The sequence below is a fragment of the Fulvia fulva genome, chromosome 1 (genome assembly GCF_020509005.1).
Source record: "Fulvia fulva chromosome 1, complete sequence".
Taxonomy (NCBI): domain Eukaryota; kingdom Fungi; phylum Ascomycota; class Dothideomycetes; order Mycosphaerellales; family Mycosphaerellaceae; genus Fulvia; species Fulvia fulva.
The window spans coordinates 1706512-1721549 of NC_063012.1; the positions used below are offsets into that span (position 1 = coordinate 1706512).

Below are 15038 nucleotides of genomic sequence, written 5' to 3' on the forward strand. Positions count from 1 at the left end.
CATGTGAAGACAGCAATGCTGCGCGTTCTGCGTCAGCGCGCGCTCTGCCATCCGCCCACCTCATGGACTGCCGTGCGCAGTCCTGCCAGGCTCAGCTGTGCTATCCGAAATGGATATCCACACGTTGGCAGGCGTCCTGGATCGCCCATCACTCGTACTGGGCAGCTGGGTCGCAGCCAAAGCAGTGTAGGCAAAACGCCAGCTGAAGGTAGGCAGTCATGCATGTACATATTCCGAATCTACCTGTGTGCTAACCATGACCCAGTCTTCAAGTACCCCGAATGGCTCAATGTCTACCGTCTCAGCTCTGCGGCCACCCTGTGCGTCGGCTTCACTCGCGTCTGCACCCTCGTCGTCTTTGGCGTGGGCGCCATCATCTACGCTCCTGCCATCGCCTTCTCGCCCCATCACTCCAACTGCTTGATCCCTGCCTGCATCGTCGCTTCAGCAGTGCCCATGGTAGCCGTCATCTTCACAAGTGGTCCATCCGTCATGTCCATCAGAGTGCAGCTCCCACCACACGCTCGCCGCTCCAGAGAAGGCCTCCTAAAGTTCGCCAACAACCTTCCGCCCCGAACCATACTCCGACTTGAGTCGATGAAGCTGATCCCGTGGCCGACCCAGACCGATGTGGTGTTTGCAGACCTGACGAGGCACCGACCCAGCTGGAAGGGAGGGCTTTCGAATTTGGAGAACACTCCAGTTACTACCCAGGGAAACGAAAGGGAGGGCACTTTCTTCGCTCAACTGATACGAAGGTTGCTCGGCAGGTACTACGTGCAAAGAGATCAGAAGAAGGACAGGAGCTCGGCACCAGGGCTATGGGAGAAGATGTGGGAACAGATACCAGAACACAATATCACACCCGGGAACGTACGGACACGTAGGATGGTCTCCAAGTCAGCCAAACCACTGACAAAGCTGGAGCCTCTGCCACCTGTTCGTCGGATCAAGTCCAAGAACAAGCCTTGAGGTCAATCGCCAAGGGTGGTCTGGGCAAGATTGTGTCTGCAGCAAGAGTAGCAACGGGAGGGCCTCGCATAGGATACAACTGCATTGCAGAGGAGCCTCACTGCATTCGATGCGAGCTTCCACTGCACATGTGCATCGCTCGGGGTACATGTCGCTGATGCGACTGCTTGATGAGCCACCTGGAGCCGACACGCAGCCACGAACATGCCACGCATCTCTTTGTTCGACGCGTAACGAAGCCAAGAGGCTGTGCCAACACCCTTGAAGGACGAGCTGTGGAGGCCGACCCTTTCCAGCATAGTGCATGCATGAACGCTCGGCACTGTGACGTACCCCAATGCTCAGAACACTGAACTCAACCTCGCACGCGAGCTCCAGCACCTTTCTCGAGCGGTCAATACACTCTACGCTCTCAATCATCCTCTCACCACCCTCCTGAAGCTGTAGCATACCATCCAGAACTCGTCCCAGCAAGCACCATGTCGCTAACACAAGCAATCGGCGAACTGGCCAATGTAAGTCACCACCAAGAGCTCCCACCGCACGGCTGTACCTGAAGCTTATGCACAATCAAAGCCATACCACGCCTATGTCTTCGGCACTGCCTTCTGGTACTTCCTACGTGGTATGGTCCGAGTCATCGACCCAGCAACAGTCTGCGGCTGGTTCAGACCACCAATCGACGGACTTCCAACACCCAACGGTCAGATCTCCTAGCTGTCCAAACCTGCTTATGGCATGCATACTAACAAACCCCAGACCTCGAACTCTACACAACTCGCACCGACGCCTTCTCCCTGCTCGCCCTAGCCGCGACCCTCCTCGCCATCGCCGACGCCGTCGCCCTCCCATCCCAGTACGTCGGCTCCACCCTCGTAAACGACGCCCCGCCGAAGTCGAAGAAACCGTATGCGCGCGCGATTGTTGTTATTACGATCTTGCATCACGTTGCGACGGGTGTAGGCGCGTATCCGCATTGGAGTCGGGAGAGTCATAATACTGTGGCTATGGAGATTGGAGTGTGGGGGAATGTGTTCTTTACTGTGTTGGGAGTTGCTGCGTTGCAGTGGGGGTTGAGGGATAGTGGGGCTTTTAGTTTGGGGGGAAAGAAGAGGGCGTAGGAGATGGGGTTGGTGAGAGGTGGGGGGATGGTATGATGAGATGAGATGTGGATGTGATGTTGGGTATGAGGTAGGTTTGGAAGTCTCGTTGGTATGGGATCATGATGTACATTCTATACGTTCCCAAGCTATATGCAAGGCCACGACGTCCCTTTCACCACATTCTATTCCCTCACCTTCAAATGATACACCCCCATCTGCCCCTCCGTCATCCTCGTCGGACTCCCCACCAACACATCCTCTCCCCTCCCACTCTTAGGAAACGCAATCACATCCCTAACCGACTCCCTCCCCAACATAACCGCCACAAGCCTATCAAACCCCAACGCAAGCCCCGCATGCGGCGGACACCCCGCCCGCAAGACTTCCAATAAATGCGCAAAATCATTGACACGCTCGGCACTCATTTTCAGAATATCCCGCATGATGAACTCCTGCATGGCAGCATTATGGATTCTTCTGCTCCCGCCGCCGAGCTCGACGCCGTTGACGACGAGGTCGTAGTGCGCTGCTTTTACGCGTAAGGGCGCGTGAAGGAGGAGGTCAATGTCGGCAGGGGTGGCGGGGGAGGTGAAGGGGTGGTGGGTCGATGAGATGCCGGCGGCGCCGCCTTGGCCGGGAGTATCGTCTTCGATGGGTGAGAAGAGGGGGAAGTCGGTTATCCAGGTGAACGCGAAGCCCTTGGGCGCGGGGAGGAGGTTTTGCTTGATGGCTGCTTTGTGGAGAGCCAGGCGGAGATTGCCGATGGGTGTTGAGCCGCCGTGGAAGGGTTCGTTCGCGCGGGCTTGGTAGATGACCAGGTCGCCTTCTTCTAGCTCGAGCATTTCTTCGAGTTGTTCGGCGGCTTCGAAGCCGAGGACTTGCATTCCGCCGAGGGGCTTGCGGGTGTCGAAGATGAAGATGCCGGGTTGACCTTCGAGGTTTTGGAGGAAGGGCTGGGCTTCTGGAGAGTCCATGAAAGTGTTGAGGAATTTTCTGCTTTCGTGTGGTTCTGTTGCGATGGGGATCTTCATGACTTCGACGATTGGGTCGGTGAGTGGTCCGATCTTGAGGATTAGGTCTTGGGGTAGCATGTACTCGATCCGGCGGATCTCTGAGCCATAGCGCAAGTCTGGCTTGTCCGAGCCATATCTTGACATTGCTTCTTCGTAAGTTAGAGTGGGGAAACTCAGCTTGCTGGTGTCGTTGAAATCTGCCGTGTCAAAGCCATCCACCAGCTCGCGCCACAGACGCTTGATGACTGCCTCCACAACAAGCATCACATCTTCACCAGATGCAAACGCCATCTCAAGATCGACTTGCGTGAACTCTGGCTGTCTATCAGCTCGCAAGTCTTCATCGCGGAAGCATTTTGCAATCTGCATGTATCGTGGCATGCCACTTGCCATGAGAATCTGCTTGTACTGCTGAGGGCTTTGAGGCAGAGCGTATGCCAACCCAGGAGCCCGTGTCGGTACAAGAAACTCTCTTGCACCTTCGGGCGTTGATTTGAAAAGCAATGGCGTCTCGATCTCTGCAAAGCTGTGGTTGCCGCAGAGTTCGTCTCGCACTATTCGCGCTGCTTTGCTGCGGAAGAAGAGGGCTTCGCGTATGCTAGGATCATTCCGGATCTGCAAATGTCGCTGCTCTGGCGGAAAGACTGTTTCCTTGGCCATGATGATGTCCTTGGGGAAAGCATTGAGCGGAGTGATCTTCTCAACTTTGATCTCAACATTCGTGACGCGGCCTTGGTCGATCATTGAGTCGTTCCCAGCTTTCGATGGCTTCGGTGCCTTGCGAGATACCACAGTGCCTGAGACTGCCACAGGAGTGTGTTCTTCGAGATTGCGTAGAAGTGCATGAGGGTTATTGCTGCCATCTACAGTACTTGACATCGCCGAGACCAGCTGGACTGTAGACGACAGCCGCATGTCGTGTAGCTCAGCGAATGTGAGCGTTTTCGATGCATCTCTGCGAGCTCCAACGTAGCCATGCAGGACGATTTGCTGGTTGGTCAAGCTGTCGCCATTTTGTGAGAGCGCCTGGAAGTCGCATGTGGCCTTAGGGAAATCGATCGTCTGCTTAAGAGCGTCCAGGGTAGTCGAATGGTCGGCAGTTGTTGATGAGCCCGCATAATGTCTTCTCGCGTCACCTGCTCGAGAGGCTGCGGGCCATTGAGCTTCGTTGACGCGTGCTCTGGCAACGCATCTCTGCAAGACTTGCCATCTCGACAGAAGCTGTTTAGACGCAGTCTGACAACGACCACGTAACAGCATGAAGCATTCGATGCACCGTCCCAAATTGATGCATCTTTGTTGGAAGTCAAAGCAAAGCGTGGTTGACCGATGACCTGGGTGCTGTCTGTGCATAATCGCGCTAGAGACGGCTTCGCGGCTCAACCCGCCTTCCGCAGCAACACTCAAAATCTTCGTTCGCGAGCTTCAGTCCTTCTTCCTCTTCTTCAATGACCCTCCTAGTCAAAATCATGTACGTACATTGCTTCCCACCGCGCGGAATTGACACTGACACTGCGAACAGATGATGAAAGCCTAGCGTGTATCAGATGAACTGACTCCCAGGACACTGCTCAAGCTCTCCCTTCACCGGGCTCAAGGGCGAGGGTGGTTACTGGGAGCAGCATGATCTCTGCGTTCGGCACACACTCCTTGTTACCAAACGGACGCGAAGACGGCATCTCTGATCCACTTTTGACTGGAACGAGGGTTATTAAAGGGTCGCATACAAGACCATCGTATTTTGCCAGATAGTTTTGACGTATCAAATTGGTGGCTATCTCGACTCAACTTTTTTCTTTCCATTTTTGGTCCCGTCACCTTGCACCGCTTAAAGTACACAGCATGGGAAGCTCGAGTCACTTTAATCTCAGGCCTTCCAACGTTGATGCGGGATATTGGAAGACTACATTATCAACAAGTTGAGACGGCCACCACCATGCCGTCTTGACTGTAACAATAGTGTGACAACCCTTTGACATTTTGAGCGCGAGCTAGGTCTAGTCTCGCAACTATGCTGCCTGCTGTGCAGAGTACGCCTATTTACTCCGCTGACCTCTTGTAGACACCATGTCATTTCCTTAAAAGCGCTTGCCCTTCCCAACCACGCCACATCGTCCCGTATCCTAGTCCACATTGTCTCTATCCAAGCTGCTGCACTACCAGCGTCGTGATCCGACTAATCTCTCAACCTGATCCCTCGGATGCGCTACCATGCCTGGAAAAGATACGCTTGATCCTCGCGCTGACGCTGCTACTGGTGCGGTGGCGACTCTCGTTCTGTGCAGCGCCACTAAGGTCACGAGAGACACGACTGCTTGCTGGACTTATGACGTTCTCATGACTTGGTCGTCCTGAGGCAAGCCCGCTGTCGCGTCGGGGAGGCGACATTTGAGACAGGCGGGTTTCCAAATCTTCCTTTTTGAAAGTCATTCCCGGCTCGACAGCTGGAGGAAGCGTGAAGTCGGCAATTACTGGCCGATCTTTCAATTTCGCATCACCGCCAGCTGAGACGTAGCGCTGCTGCATGGCTGGTCTAGGAGCAATGAAGTCCGGTAGAGGGAGTGCTTCTGGTGGTAGCACCGCCTCGCTTTGAGCAACTTGGTCTTGGATGCTGCTCTTCGCTCGAAGCACGGGTGATGGTGCGTCCACGGAATGGCGCAAGGTGCCGGCTCTGTCTGCGGTGCCGGGATGTTGTCCTAGTGGCGCCAGTACCGGCGTCTTGATATGAGAGGTGTCCCAGTCGCTGAATTCATTTTCGGGGCCACGGTGGCTGCCGTGTGCTGGGACTGGAAAGCTTTGCGTGTAGGAGGTGCTGGCCGCTGCTGGGACGATACGGCGAATAATGTTGCGAGCGTTGAGAGGTGAAGTCTTGTCATCGATAATGCTGTCAGACGGCGCAAGGGACCTCGATTCTTCCGTAGGACCAGCATCAAGGGCTGAACTCATGACGGCCGCCAACGGTGACGCTAAGGGCTTTGGTGGCAACCCATTGAACTTGGTGCTGTCGGGGGTGCATCCTGGAGATGGCTGGCTGAAGTTGGGGTATCTCTGACCAGAGTTGCGCCCGTAGAACGCCAGTGGATATGCATCTTTCTTGAAGGGCGCCACTGGTGGTGGAGGCACAACGTCTGGAACGTAAGCCAAGTCGCTCCTTGCTGTGTTGGAGCGCTGTCGATTCTTTCCCGGCCTCTCGGGACGCTCGATCTGTGCTGTGTGGACTGGTTGCACCGGCTGAAAATGTCCAGGTGATTGCTGCGCTGCAATTTGCATTTGCGCCATGTTGCTTGACACGGTCTCGAAATTCCGATGCTGTGGTGATGGAGTACCAGCGTCGGCCTGATACACTGTATCTTCGTAATAGCGTCGAGGTGGCGGAGAGACGCTGGACTGACCGGGCGCAGCTTTACAAGAACATCGCTGCACCGCGAACTGACAGACTATGCTGCAGGCACACTGCTCGTCACAGAAGCATTGCGGTTCGTCCTCTGAGGCATACTGTCCGAAGTAGTCCGTCTCATGGTCCTGGTCTGCACGACGCACAGGCGGAGGCTGTGTCGATAGCGTGCCCCTGTTGTTCCTGTGCTGTGCGCAAGCTTGGCGCAATGACGGGACGTGGTTCTCACGAACGAAATCGAAGATGGCTGTCGGAGATAGAGATATGGGATCGAGTATGCCTTTGAATTTGTTGAGAACCTCCACTTGCTGCTTGGGAACCTGATTGTTCCACCACTGCTCAAAATTTGCGTTGAAGTTTTCGTCATGAGTGTGGTCAAGGTATTGCTGATTTAGCCTTTGTTTCCGCACCGCATGCTCTAATGGACCCAGTAGAGCCGCAGACATGAGTAGGCTCCAGATATCCTCCAGCTGAGTGGCGAAGTCCATCAGTGGGAGGGGGGCATTGTCTTCGGTTCCGTCTATGCCAAAGTGATGGAGCATCAGCTTGTTGTTTCCGCCGGACTCGGTGGCAAGCTCTCGTAGGACATCGTGGTATACAATGCGTATCTCTGCAACCAGTACGAGATATAAGCTGTCCCATGAGGCGAAAGGTAGTTGGTGAGCTTTGTCAAAGCCTGTCATCCGCAGGGCGTGCCTCGGATCTGATACATCGCGGCCGTGCAGCAAGCACAGCAACAAAGGTAGCATGCAATCGTCACTTTGCGCCTAATGGAGTCAGTCGTAGCGCACATAGCGCGGATTCTGGTGGACTTACTCTCGTGTGGAAATACTCGGACAGCTTCTCGTGCGTGTATATCGTAATTGCAGACATCCTCAGACACTGCTTGATGTCCGCCTCGCCTCGCGCGTGCTCTGGTAGGTCCTCCACCGCCTCCATCGCCGCCACCGGGGAAAGGGATTTGGAGAGACCTACTGGATACTGAAGCTGCACACCTCGTGCTGCAGACGCTGATGGCATCTCGGATGTTCCTCCGCGAAAAGCGTGCTTTGGTGGTATCGATGGCATGTTGCGAGATCGTTCTGGGCGTAGTCAATGTCAAGTGTTGTGCATGCTTGAGTCGGGTGGTGCTGTCGTTTGTTGTGGCGGGTGAAGTATGGTCGAAGTCGCAAGAGAATTACGCTAGCGCTGATTGGTCACGCAAAGAAAGGTCAGGGGCCTTCTTCGTTCACTGAGAGCGCAGCAAACATCAGTGTGAATGCAGCGACTCGCTGTGAAGTCTGGACATTGAGCAGTGTCCCATCGCAACATTCTTATCACAAGCATCTTCAGCGTACGTGCGCGTGACTAGTACTCGCAATCGCCAAGAGCATGTGACAGTTCTCGTGCTGCCATGTGTGGCCATTCTTTTGCTCCATCACAGAGCTGTACTGGCCATCCTCTGAGAGCATGAGCATCCCAGTGAGCGATGCTGTTCACTGCATGCATCACTCAACTTCCACTCGCTGGGTACTCGAGATCCCGGCCCTGGGGAAGAAGAGGCGAGTCTGCCATCAATGCTGAAGAGCTGGCTTCCATCTTGGTGCGGCAGTTTCGGCATCTCCACGCACCCTCTCTTTCCCTTTCTGTAGCGCGTTATAGGGCGCCAGAGTAATGCTGAGGGCTCTGCCAGAGTAATGCTGTGCCAGCTCCTGGAACAAGCCAATATCTGCAAAGTATTGCCCGCGCGATCAGATCTCTGGCAAGCGCTACTGACTTCGCTTCACTGAGCCTAATCCTTTGCTCCAGCTACGGGGCAGCACTGCCAGGACTTTCTCGCCTCCATCGATCGGTGATGTTAGGAACGCGAGTCTGATGCTTTGCTCCGGCTACGGGCAGCTCTGCGAGAAATTCTTCGCCTTGATCGGTGATGTTAGGAACGCGCCGGCGGCCAGAGGAGTCGACTACTGATCAATAATGGCTGCATACAAGCTAATGCTACATCTCATCCCCAGAATCGACGACTTATCTTGACAAATTACAATACCACAGATTTCCAACCCAGTCGAGTGACCCTTAGCAGCGCAGTTTACAGACCGATCCTATTTCCGTTGTGGTCTTGGGGTATCTGTTTGCTAGAGTCCTCCTCCACACGCCTTGAACGCCACGCTCATGGTTGCAAGAACAATTGTCATCAATATGTGCTTTGCAAATTTCCTCCTCCCCCACTAGCCCTTGAGATTGAAGGAGAATTCGCTGGCATTGGCGCTGGTGACGTGAGACGTCTGCCGATGCGGGCCAGGGCTTCTAGCAGGCATTGAGCTTCCAACAGCACTGTGCGCGCCGCGACTGACTGGACGGTGGAAGTATTCCGCATTCTTGCTGCCACCCCTCTCGCTCTGAGCATCGTATGCATTGAGCTTCTTGCGCTCTCTCGAGTGCGAAGCGTCCCACTCTTTGCCTCCAATGTTATTGGAGACAGGTGGCGCTTGCCTGAAGCGCCGTCCAGAAGATGTGCCTGGAAGAGATCCCTCCTCATCCACAAGGACAATCATCCAAACGCCCACAGCGCCAGAATGGCCTAGAAGGGGTGTGCAGTGGATCCAGCGTGGCCGGCCTTCGCCTTCACCATCTTCGTCCGGACGGGTAAGCCACCTAATCTTAGCTGTGACACCGCGTCCTTCTGCTAGCGCAGCTCCCAGGTCTGCACGGACGCGGCTACTACCGCCAATGCGGTTCAAGAATGGCGACTGGAGTATACCGGGAACTCTAAGCGAAGGAGAAGTGAACAGGATGCGCAGAGATGGCGCCGGTCGGATCAGCAAGTACTGTGCAAATAGTCAGTAGCCGAATGTTTAGAGCATGGAAGAGAGTACTCACGTGCTGATAGACGCCCTCCAATTTCCCATTAATCTTCTCCTGCACACCCGACGCAGCGTCCGATAGGGACCTGTGCGTCTTGTCCATGATGTCTTGGGTAGGGTCTTTGAGGAGTAGTCGCGGTCGTCCAGAGTGTAGACTTTCCCGGTCACTGTCGTCCACATACTCCTTGTGCATGCGTCCGCCGTACTTGCGGACGGTGTCCAGCTCTGCGCCGTTGAACATCTCACTGAGCTCCTGGAACTCATCTTTGTGGCTCGCGTCGGCTTCCTCTTCAGTCTGGTCCTGTGCCTCCTGCTCTTTCTCGAGTAGTCTGATCAACCCTTCCATTTCACTGCAGTCTTTGATTAAACCAGACACATCAACCTGGGCACCGATGAAGTATCTTATGTTTCCACGGCTGTCCATGAGCGGCGCGGTCATCAGGAGGTTCATGAACGGACTGCCATCACGCCGGTAGTTCACAAACACTTCCGTGTGCTCTTTACCCTGAGTGCATGCAATCGCCAGACGCCGAACAGAGTGTGGGCTTGATCGTGGACCTTGCAAGAAACGGCAATTTCGGCCAATGATGTAGTTCATGCCATACTGTGTCGTTCTAGTGAATTCTTCGGAGGCAAAGACGATGGGATTGTCGGTCCTGCTAGGATCAGTCAGGCAGAAGACCTCCGCAAGACCCTCACTAGCTTCTCGCAGATGTGGAGCAAGAGTGCCAGTAATACGTCGCTGAATGCTAACGCTGACGACCTGGATCCAAATATGCGCAACGTATGCCGGGAGATCCTCCTGCACCAAGACATCGAACGCACGGTTTGCCTTCTCTTCCAGAACGTTGTTGTTGGTTGGTTTTGCAACTTCGTCAGTGAATCCTTGACCCTTGATGGGCTCTAGAGCTTCCGCAATCGCGTTTGCATAGTTAATCGCCCGCAGAGCCTTCAAGGCGTCCAAATAGTAGATCAGGATCGGAATACTCTTGGGGCGGTGCGAGTTGAGGAAACCAGTGAACTTCAACAACAACTTCGGGTCTTCGAAGATGGTCCTCAAATGCTCAGCGCTGAATAGTTGCTCAGATCGTTGCTCGAGCGCATACATGCCAGTCGCGTGATCGTCCGAAGCGGGACCGACAAGGTCCCAGGATCGTGGGTCGTCTTCGAGTACAGGCTCCAGGTATTGAGCGTCACTGTTATCTGGACCTTTGGTTTGCAAAGGTGGCAGAGTATGGATTGACGTGGCAGACGTTTCCTGCGAAAAGACTGATCCAGCACTGCTCCTGGCGCCAGGTTCATAGTTGTACTCGTCCGCTGTCTCCGGTGACGGCGGAGTGTCTGACTGGTGTGAGTCTCGTGGTATGGGCGACTTCGATCTCGACGGCGGCATTGGATCGTGAGTTTGTTGCGGAGCTAAGCGCTGCTTGCCGCCAGTACTGCTAAGAGTTCATCAGCCTGGTTGATTTCTCGATAGGCGCTAATCTTATTTAAATGACGCGCAGCCATACCTTGTCCTGGTAGGGATGTGGATCCCACGTTTTGAGTATTCTCCAGGAGTTCCGGGCCCAACGACTGGCTGACCAGTGCCATCGTCCATGCCAGAGAAGTCGGGTGTGTCTGGAGGCACCTCTGTGTCCGGACTGTGAACAAGCTTAGTACGCTGAAACGTGCCGTTGGAAGAAGTGACTGCTCACCGTGCATTGTACTTCCTTTGGAAGTCTTCGCTCTCATACTCGTTCATGGCATCGCGGGAGGGTGTAGTGGGAACGTGAATAGCAGTGTAGACGCTGTTGACCTTGCTGCGGTTGTGGCTCTGGTCTCGGCTGCCCGGTGCGCTATTCTGCGATGCTCGGGGCGAGGAGGTGGCATTCTCCTTGTCCATTGCACGCAGCTCGCGACGTCCGTTGGCGGACTGGTGAGGGTACTGTCGTCCATACTCGTAAGCCGAACTGAAGGCCTTCAGGCGCAATTCTTTGCCCATTACACGCATTGGCGGAAGTGCAGTAGCGCTGATCGACATGCAGTTACAGAGTAAAGATTAATGAAGAGGATGAAAGCCAGCAAGGGGAAGAAATGCAGTCTCATGCGTGAACAAGCGATGCGCGATGGACGCCGAGCTGTACAGGCAGAGCTGATCGCGCGGAAGCCTATTCGCGATGGCCTGTCTGGGTGTAATGACGCTGCGAAGCAGCTCTGTGACGGCAAGCGCAGGCGGGCGGTCCCAACCGACGGCGTAATATGTTGCCAGCGCTCGAGTGCACGCTCTGTGTAGGGTATAGGCAATTATCGCCATGTAATATCGTTTGCGCGGGTGATAGTGGGCAGGAGTACAGTGGATGGCCACTACTTACCAGGCGATACACTGGAGCCATATCCGAGTCAGACTCGCGACGCAAACCGCGTTTCAAGGATGTTCGTTGCACGACCCTTTCGAATCCTGACACCGCGATCCCAATGGCAGAGTCGCGCTTCGAGGAGCCGCTGCTCTGTCTCGACATCGAGTTCGTTGAGTTGGCAGCCAGAATCAAAGGCTGCGGGAGCACCTGCGACGACACTGAGGCGCGCGACGGCATTCAGACATGGGGCAGCTTGGCGGCGGTCATGCGGTGCGGAGCGTGGTGGTGGGAGAGGTCGAAGAGGGAGGAGAGGCGTCTGTCGACCAGCAGGTGTCGAGTCTGACTGAAAGTTTCGCGCGCGAGCTGCTGCAGCGCTGTATATACCACCAGCACTGCACCTCGTTGCACCGTCGACGCCGACAACTCTCTCCCTGGCTCTGCAGTCCATCCTGCGCCATAGTGCACCTGCCATGCATCTCGCATGCATGAGCCAAACCCACATCCGAGCAGTCAACGAAGAGACTCTGCGCGAACATGCACTATCCCGCGTCAAACGTGTCTAGGAAATGCAATGACACCGCCAGCCAACCGCATGGCGTACCGCATGCTGCCTGAAGGATCCGAGGCTTCTCACCTTTTTGGTTTGAGCACGCTCAGTGGCTTAACTCGATGCTGCGCCGTTTCTCGCACGCTGCAGCTTCAACGGGCGTATTTATTATCGTCCAACGACTCGCTGCATCGCGGGTAAATGCTTCGACTGCAGAGACATCTGGACTTACTGGATCGCATCCATACCACATAGCCAACATACAAAGCTGCTGCTCTTGGGGAGGGTTGCAGTCGTGGTCTCCCTGCATTGGAGTTTCAGCTTCATGATGGCAAGTGCCGAACCTAAGGCCGCGAGATGCATCGGTGATCTCTTGTGCTCGTGAACCCTGCTTCGGAAGCAGATCCATCTTGCGCTCGAGCACCAGTTCAGACGCTTAACACGGCGCAACCTACGCGCAACCTTGCCTGGCATACGACGACAAATCGCGTGCGGAGATGGAGCTTCGACATCTACTTGTGAGAGGCTGCTATGTGTTGTTGTGTCACCATTGCGACCTTTGCTGACTAGGAGCATGATATGTAGCACAGTACAGTCGGATGCAGGCACAGCCCAGGAAACAGATCGCAGATCGGTCTAGCTCTCCGGGTACCTGAATCAGCGCAGTGATCTGTGCCTTATGCGTGTGAAGGTCAGCTTTAGCTCGCGGTGGCGGAGGTTCGCTTGCATAAGCCTCTCATCACAAGGGCTGCACGGTCTACAGTTTAGCATTCCGCATTCAGACTGCGACTGCACCGCAGGCCCGAGGTGTCAACTGTCAACCGATCACATAGTTGGTTGTCGAGTCCGCAATCCTGGTCGTACTGGTGACCACGGCTACAATTCCATAAATTCTTTGGGCAGACCCCATTTTCGACTACGGGCAGACCCAATCTTATGTAATCAATCAAATTCTGAGGACTCAACTTTGTACCTGCCCGCCCGGCGAGGGCTAATAGCCCTCTGTTTCTCGTAGCCGAAGCAAACCCTGGGAGGGACCCAAGGTAGGAGGGGCCCCCCGAAGGGAGGGAGGATCTCTTGGGAGGCCCCAGGTGCAGCAGAGGGCTGGGGGGTGGGGATGTGGTTTGATGGACTTTGATTAATTACATCAGCTTGGGTCTGCCCGTAGTCGAAAATGGGGTCTGCCCATAGACTCGTCGCTACAATTCTCGATAACCGATCCGCATGCCTGTGGGAACTGCACTTCGCAGGGCCCAAGCGACAAGCACCAGGCTGCAAGAGCTCCGCTCAATTCGGGGTTGCCTCCAAACGACGACAGGGGCATTATCGCGCGTTCGCAAGCTATCGAATGATGTGTTTGCAAAATACGATGGTCCTGGCTATCACTCATTAACTCTCCCGGTCTGGCAATAAAGGTTCTTGCCCTGCTCGATCGCCGGCAATCGCGATATGCTTGTCGAGTTCGTCTTCTTCCACCGGTCCGAACAGCACAAAATGCTGCAGAATAAAGATTACGTCGAAGGCCAAGGAAATGTTTGCGAGCCCGAACTTGAGAGGGTTTCCGGTCAGGCCAGACCAATCGTTCTGCAAGCTGCTGTCGACGACAAGTTGAAGGAGGCTTCCAACACCTCCGGTAAAATCAAGCAGCTGCTGAGCAATTGACCACCCAATAGTAGATCTCCGCCGGAAGTTCGAGGTCACCTGCGGTATGTACTTGAATATCGTCATCACAAGCTTGATGTACTCCGTGCAATAGACCTGCATGCAGTCAGTATAGCTCTCTTGGTCGTGCAGCAGCTGTTTGTCGAACTGCGTGCGTCGTCTTGATTCGAACACAAACGCCGAGGACTGCAATTCATCGTCCGCGACTTCGGGCAAGGGTCATGGACACTTACCACGTCGATCCACGCCCACCCTCTGCCATCCGCCGGATGGCCCTTGACAGACACAATAAGTGTAGCGATCGCAAGTGCTGAAACACTACCAGATATCAGACCTAGTGTGACCTTGCTGGCGTGTCTCTGAACGCCTGGAATTTGTTCCCAGCCCCACAGTCGTGGCCAGAACTGTGAGTAAGTCACGATGCTCATCGTAAAGCCTAGAGCACCAAAGGCCAAATCATTGATGCGGTTCGTGGGCTCTGGTGACCTTGGGTGACGAGCCGCATATTGATCGTGAATAGACTGCGAAAAAAGAAAGACGGCTGTGCTAAAGGTGTAGCATCCAAAGCCGAAGACATTTAGTAGTGGAAAGTCTGGCATGAGCCCTTGGGTCGTTCGTCTTTTCATGTTCAGCATCGCTTGAGGGAAGAAGGATGTCGTCCATGCCAAGAAGTACAGCCAGCCGAGCAACCTGTAGGATGTATCAGCATTTGCGCCGTGTCAGTACGCACGGATTCGAGTACCAAGAGGCGATAATGGCGAAGTGCCTAGCATCTGAAAACATTGCAGTGGATGGGCAAGATAGGCACGATGCTTATCGCGCAGTCTGAGCCATGCTCTTACTTCAAAGAGGGATGCTGCTGTACAGCTGGAAGTGTCTGAAGGAAGCGTTGAGATTGCAGGCTAGACAACACATGATCAACATATGGTGCATTCGTTCTGGTCATGTCTTTCCGCCGCGTTATCACGCGAACAGACCGCAGCACGCGAGATTGTTAGCGCGGTCTCGTGGTGCCTTAATCCAATCGGAACCGGGCCGGCGAGAGCGGGCCAGCACCTCAACTTCAGGACGTGGAGGACAGGCACGCGGAGTGCTGTCGCTAGGAAGGAACGCGTGGGAAGACATCGCCAGCGTGAAAGCAGAGTGCAAGACATACCACACGATC

At 54.7% G+C, this 15038-nt stretch overlaps 7 protein-coding genes across 7 annotated transcripts; 2 read left to right on the forward strand and 5 right to left on the reverse strand.

Annotated features, from left to right (window-relative positions):
* Window positions 1-15: 15 nt before the first annotated feature.
* Window positions 16-972, forward strand: CLAFUR5_00415 (uncharacterized protein; the record flags this gene model as incomplete). Its single annotated transcript, XM_047899563.1, has 2 exons — window positions 16-208; window positions 266-972. The coding sequence occupies 2 exons, from the start codon at window positions 16-18 to the stop codon at window positions 970-972; spliced, it is 900 nt and encodes a 299-aa protein (XP_047757350.1).
* A 479-nt stretch (window positions 973-1451) lies between these two features.
* CLAFUR5_00416 (uncharacterized protein) lies at window positions 1452-2093 on the forward strand (the record flags this gene model as incomplete). Its single annotated transcript, XM_047899564.1, has 3 exons — window positions 1452-1487; window positions 1549-1675; window positions 1732-2093. 3 exons carry the CDS (start codon window positions 1452-1454, stop codon window positions 2091-2093), a joined length of 525 nt encoding a protein of 174 aa, XP_047756727.1.
* Window positions 2094-2257: 164 nt separating this feature from the next.
* Window positions 2258-4559, reverse strand: CLAFUR5_00417 (Aspartate--tRNA ligase, mitochondrial; the record flags this gene model as incomplete). Its single annotated transcript, XM_047899565.1, has 2 exons — window positions 2258-4214; window positions 4477-4559. 2 exons carry the CDS (start codon window positions 4557-4559, stop codon window positions 2258-2260), a joined length of 2040 nt encoding a protein of 679 aa, XP_047757352.1.
* Window positions 4560-5272: 713 nt separating this feature from the next.
* On the reverse strand, window positions 5273-7550 carry CLAFUR5_00418 (uncharacterized protein; the record flags this gene model as incomplete). Its single annotated transcript, XM_047899566.1, has 2 exons — window positions 5273-7249; window positions 7299-7550. The coding sequence occupies 2 exons, from the start codon at window positions 7548-7550 to the stop codon at window positions 5273-5275; spliced, it is 2229 nt and encodes a 742-aa protein (XP_047757347.1).
* A 1139-nt stretch (window positions 7551-8689) lies between these two features.
* Window positions 8690-11348, reverse strand: CLAFUR5_00419 (Phototropin-1A; the record flags this gene model as incomplete). Its single annotated transcript, XM_047899567.1, has 4 exons — window positions 8690-9289; window positions 9342-10767; window positions 10837-10968; window positions 11023-11348. The coding sequence occupies 4 exons, from the start codon at window positions 11346-11348 to the stop codon at window positions 8690-8692; spliced, it is 2484 nt and encodes an 827-aa protein (XP_047757346.1).
* A 127-nt stretch (window positions 11349-11475) lies between these two features.
* On the reverse strand, window positions 11476-11901 carry CLAFUR5_00420 (uncharacterized protein; the record flags this gene model as incomplete). Its single annotated transcript, XM_047899568.1, has 2 exons — window positions 11476-11592; window positions 11680-11901. 2 exons carry the CDS (start codon window positions 11899-11901, stop codon window positions 11476-11478), a joined length of 339 nt encoding a protein of 112 aa, XP_047756276.1.
* A 1699-nt stretch (window positions 11902-13600) lies between these two features.
* On the reverse strand, window positions 13601-14656 carry CLAFUR5_00421 (Cystinosin; the record flags this gene model as incomplete). The annotated part of the gene is made up of 3 exons (XM_047899569.1): window positions 13601-13969; window positions 14107-14563; window positions 14616-14656. 3 exons carry the CDS (start codon window positions 14654-14656, stop codon window positions 13601-13603), a joined length of 867 nt encoding a protein of 288 aa, XP_047756277.1.
* Window positions 14657-15038: the final 382 nt, after the last annotated feature.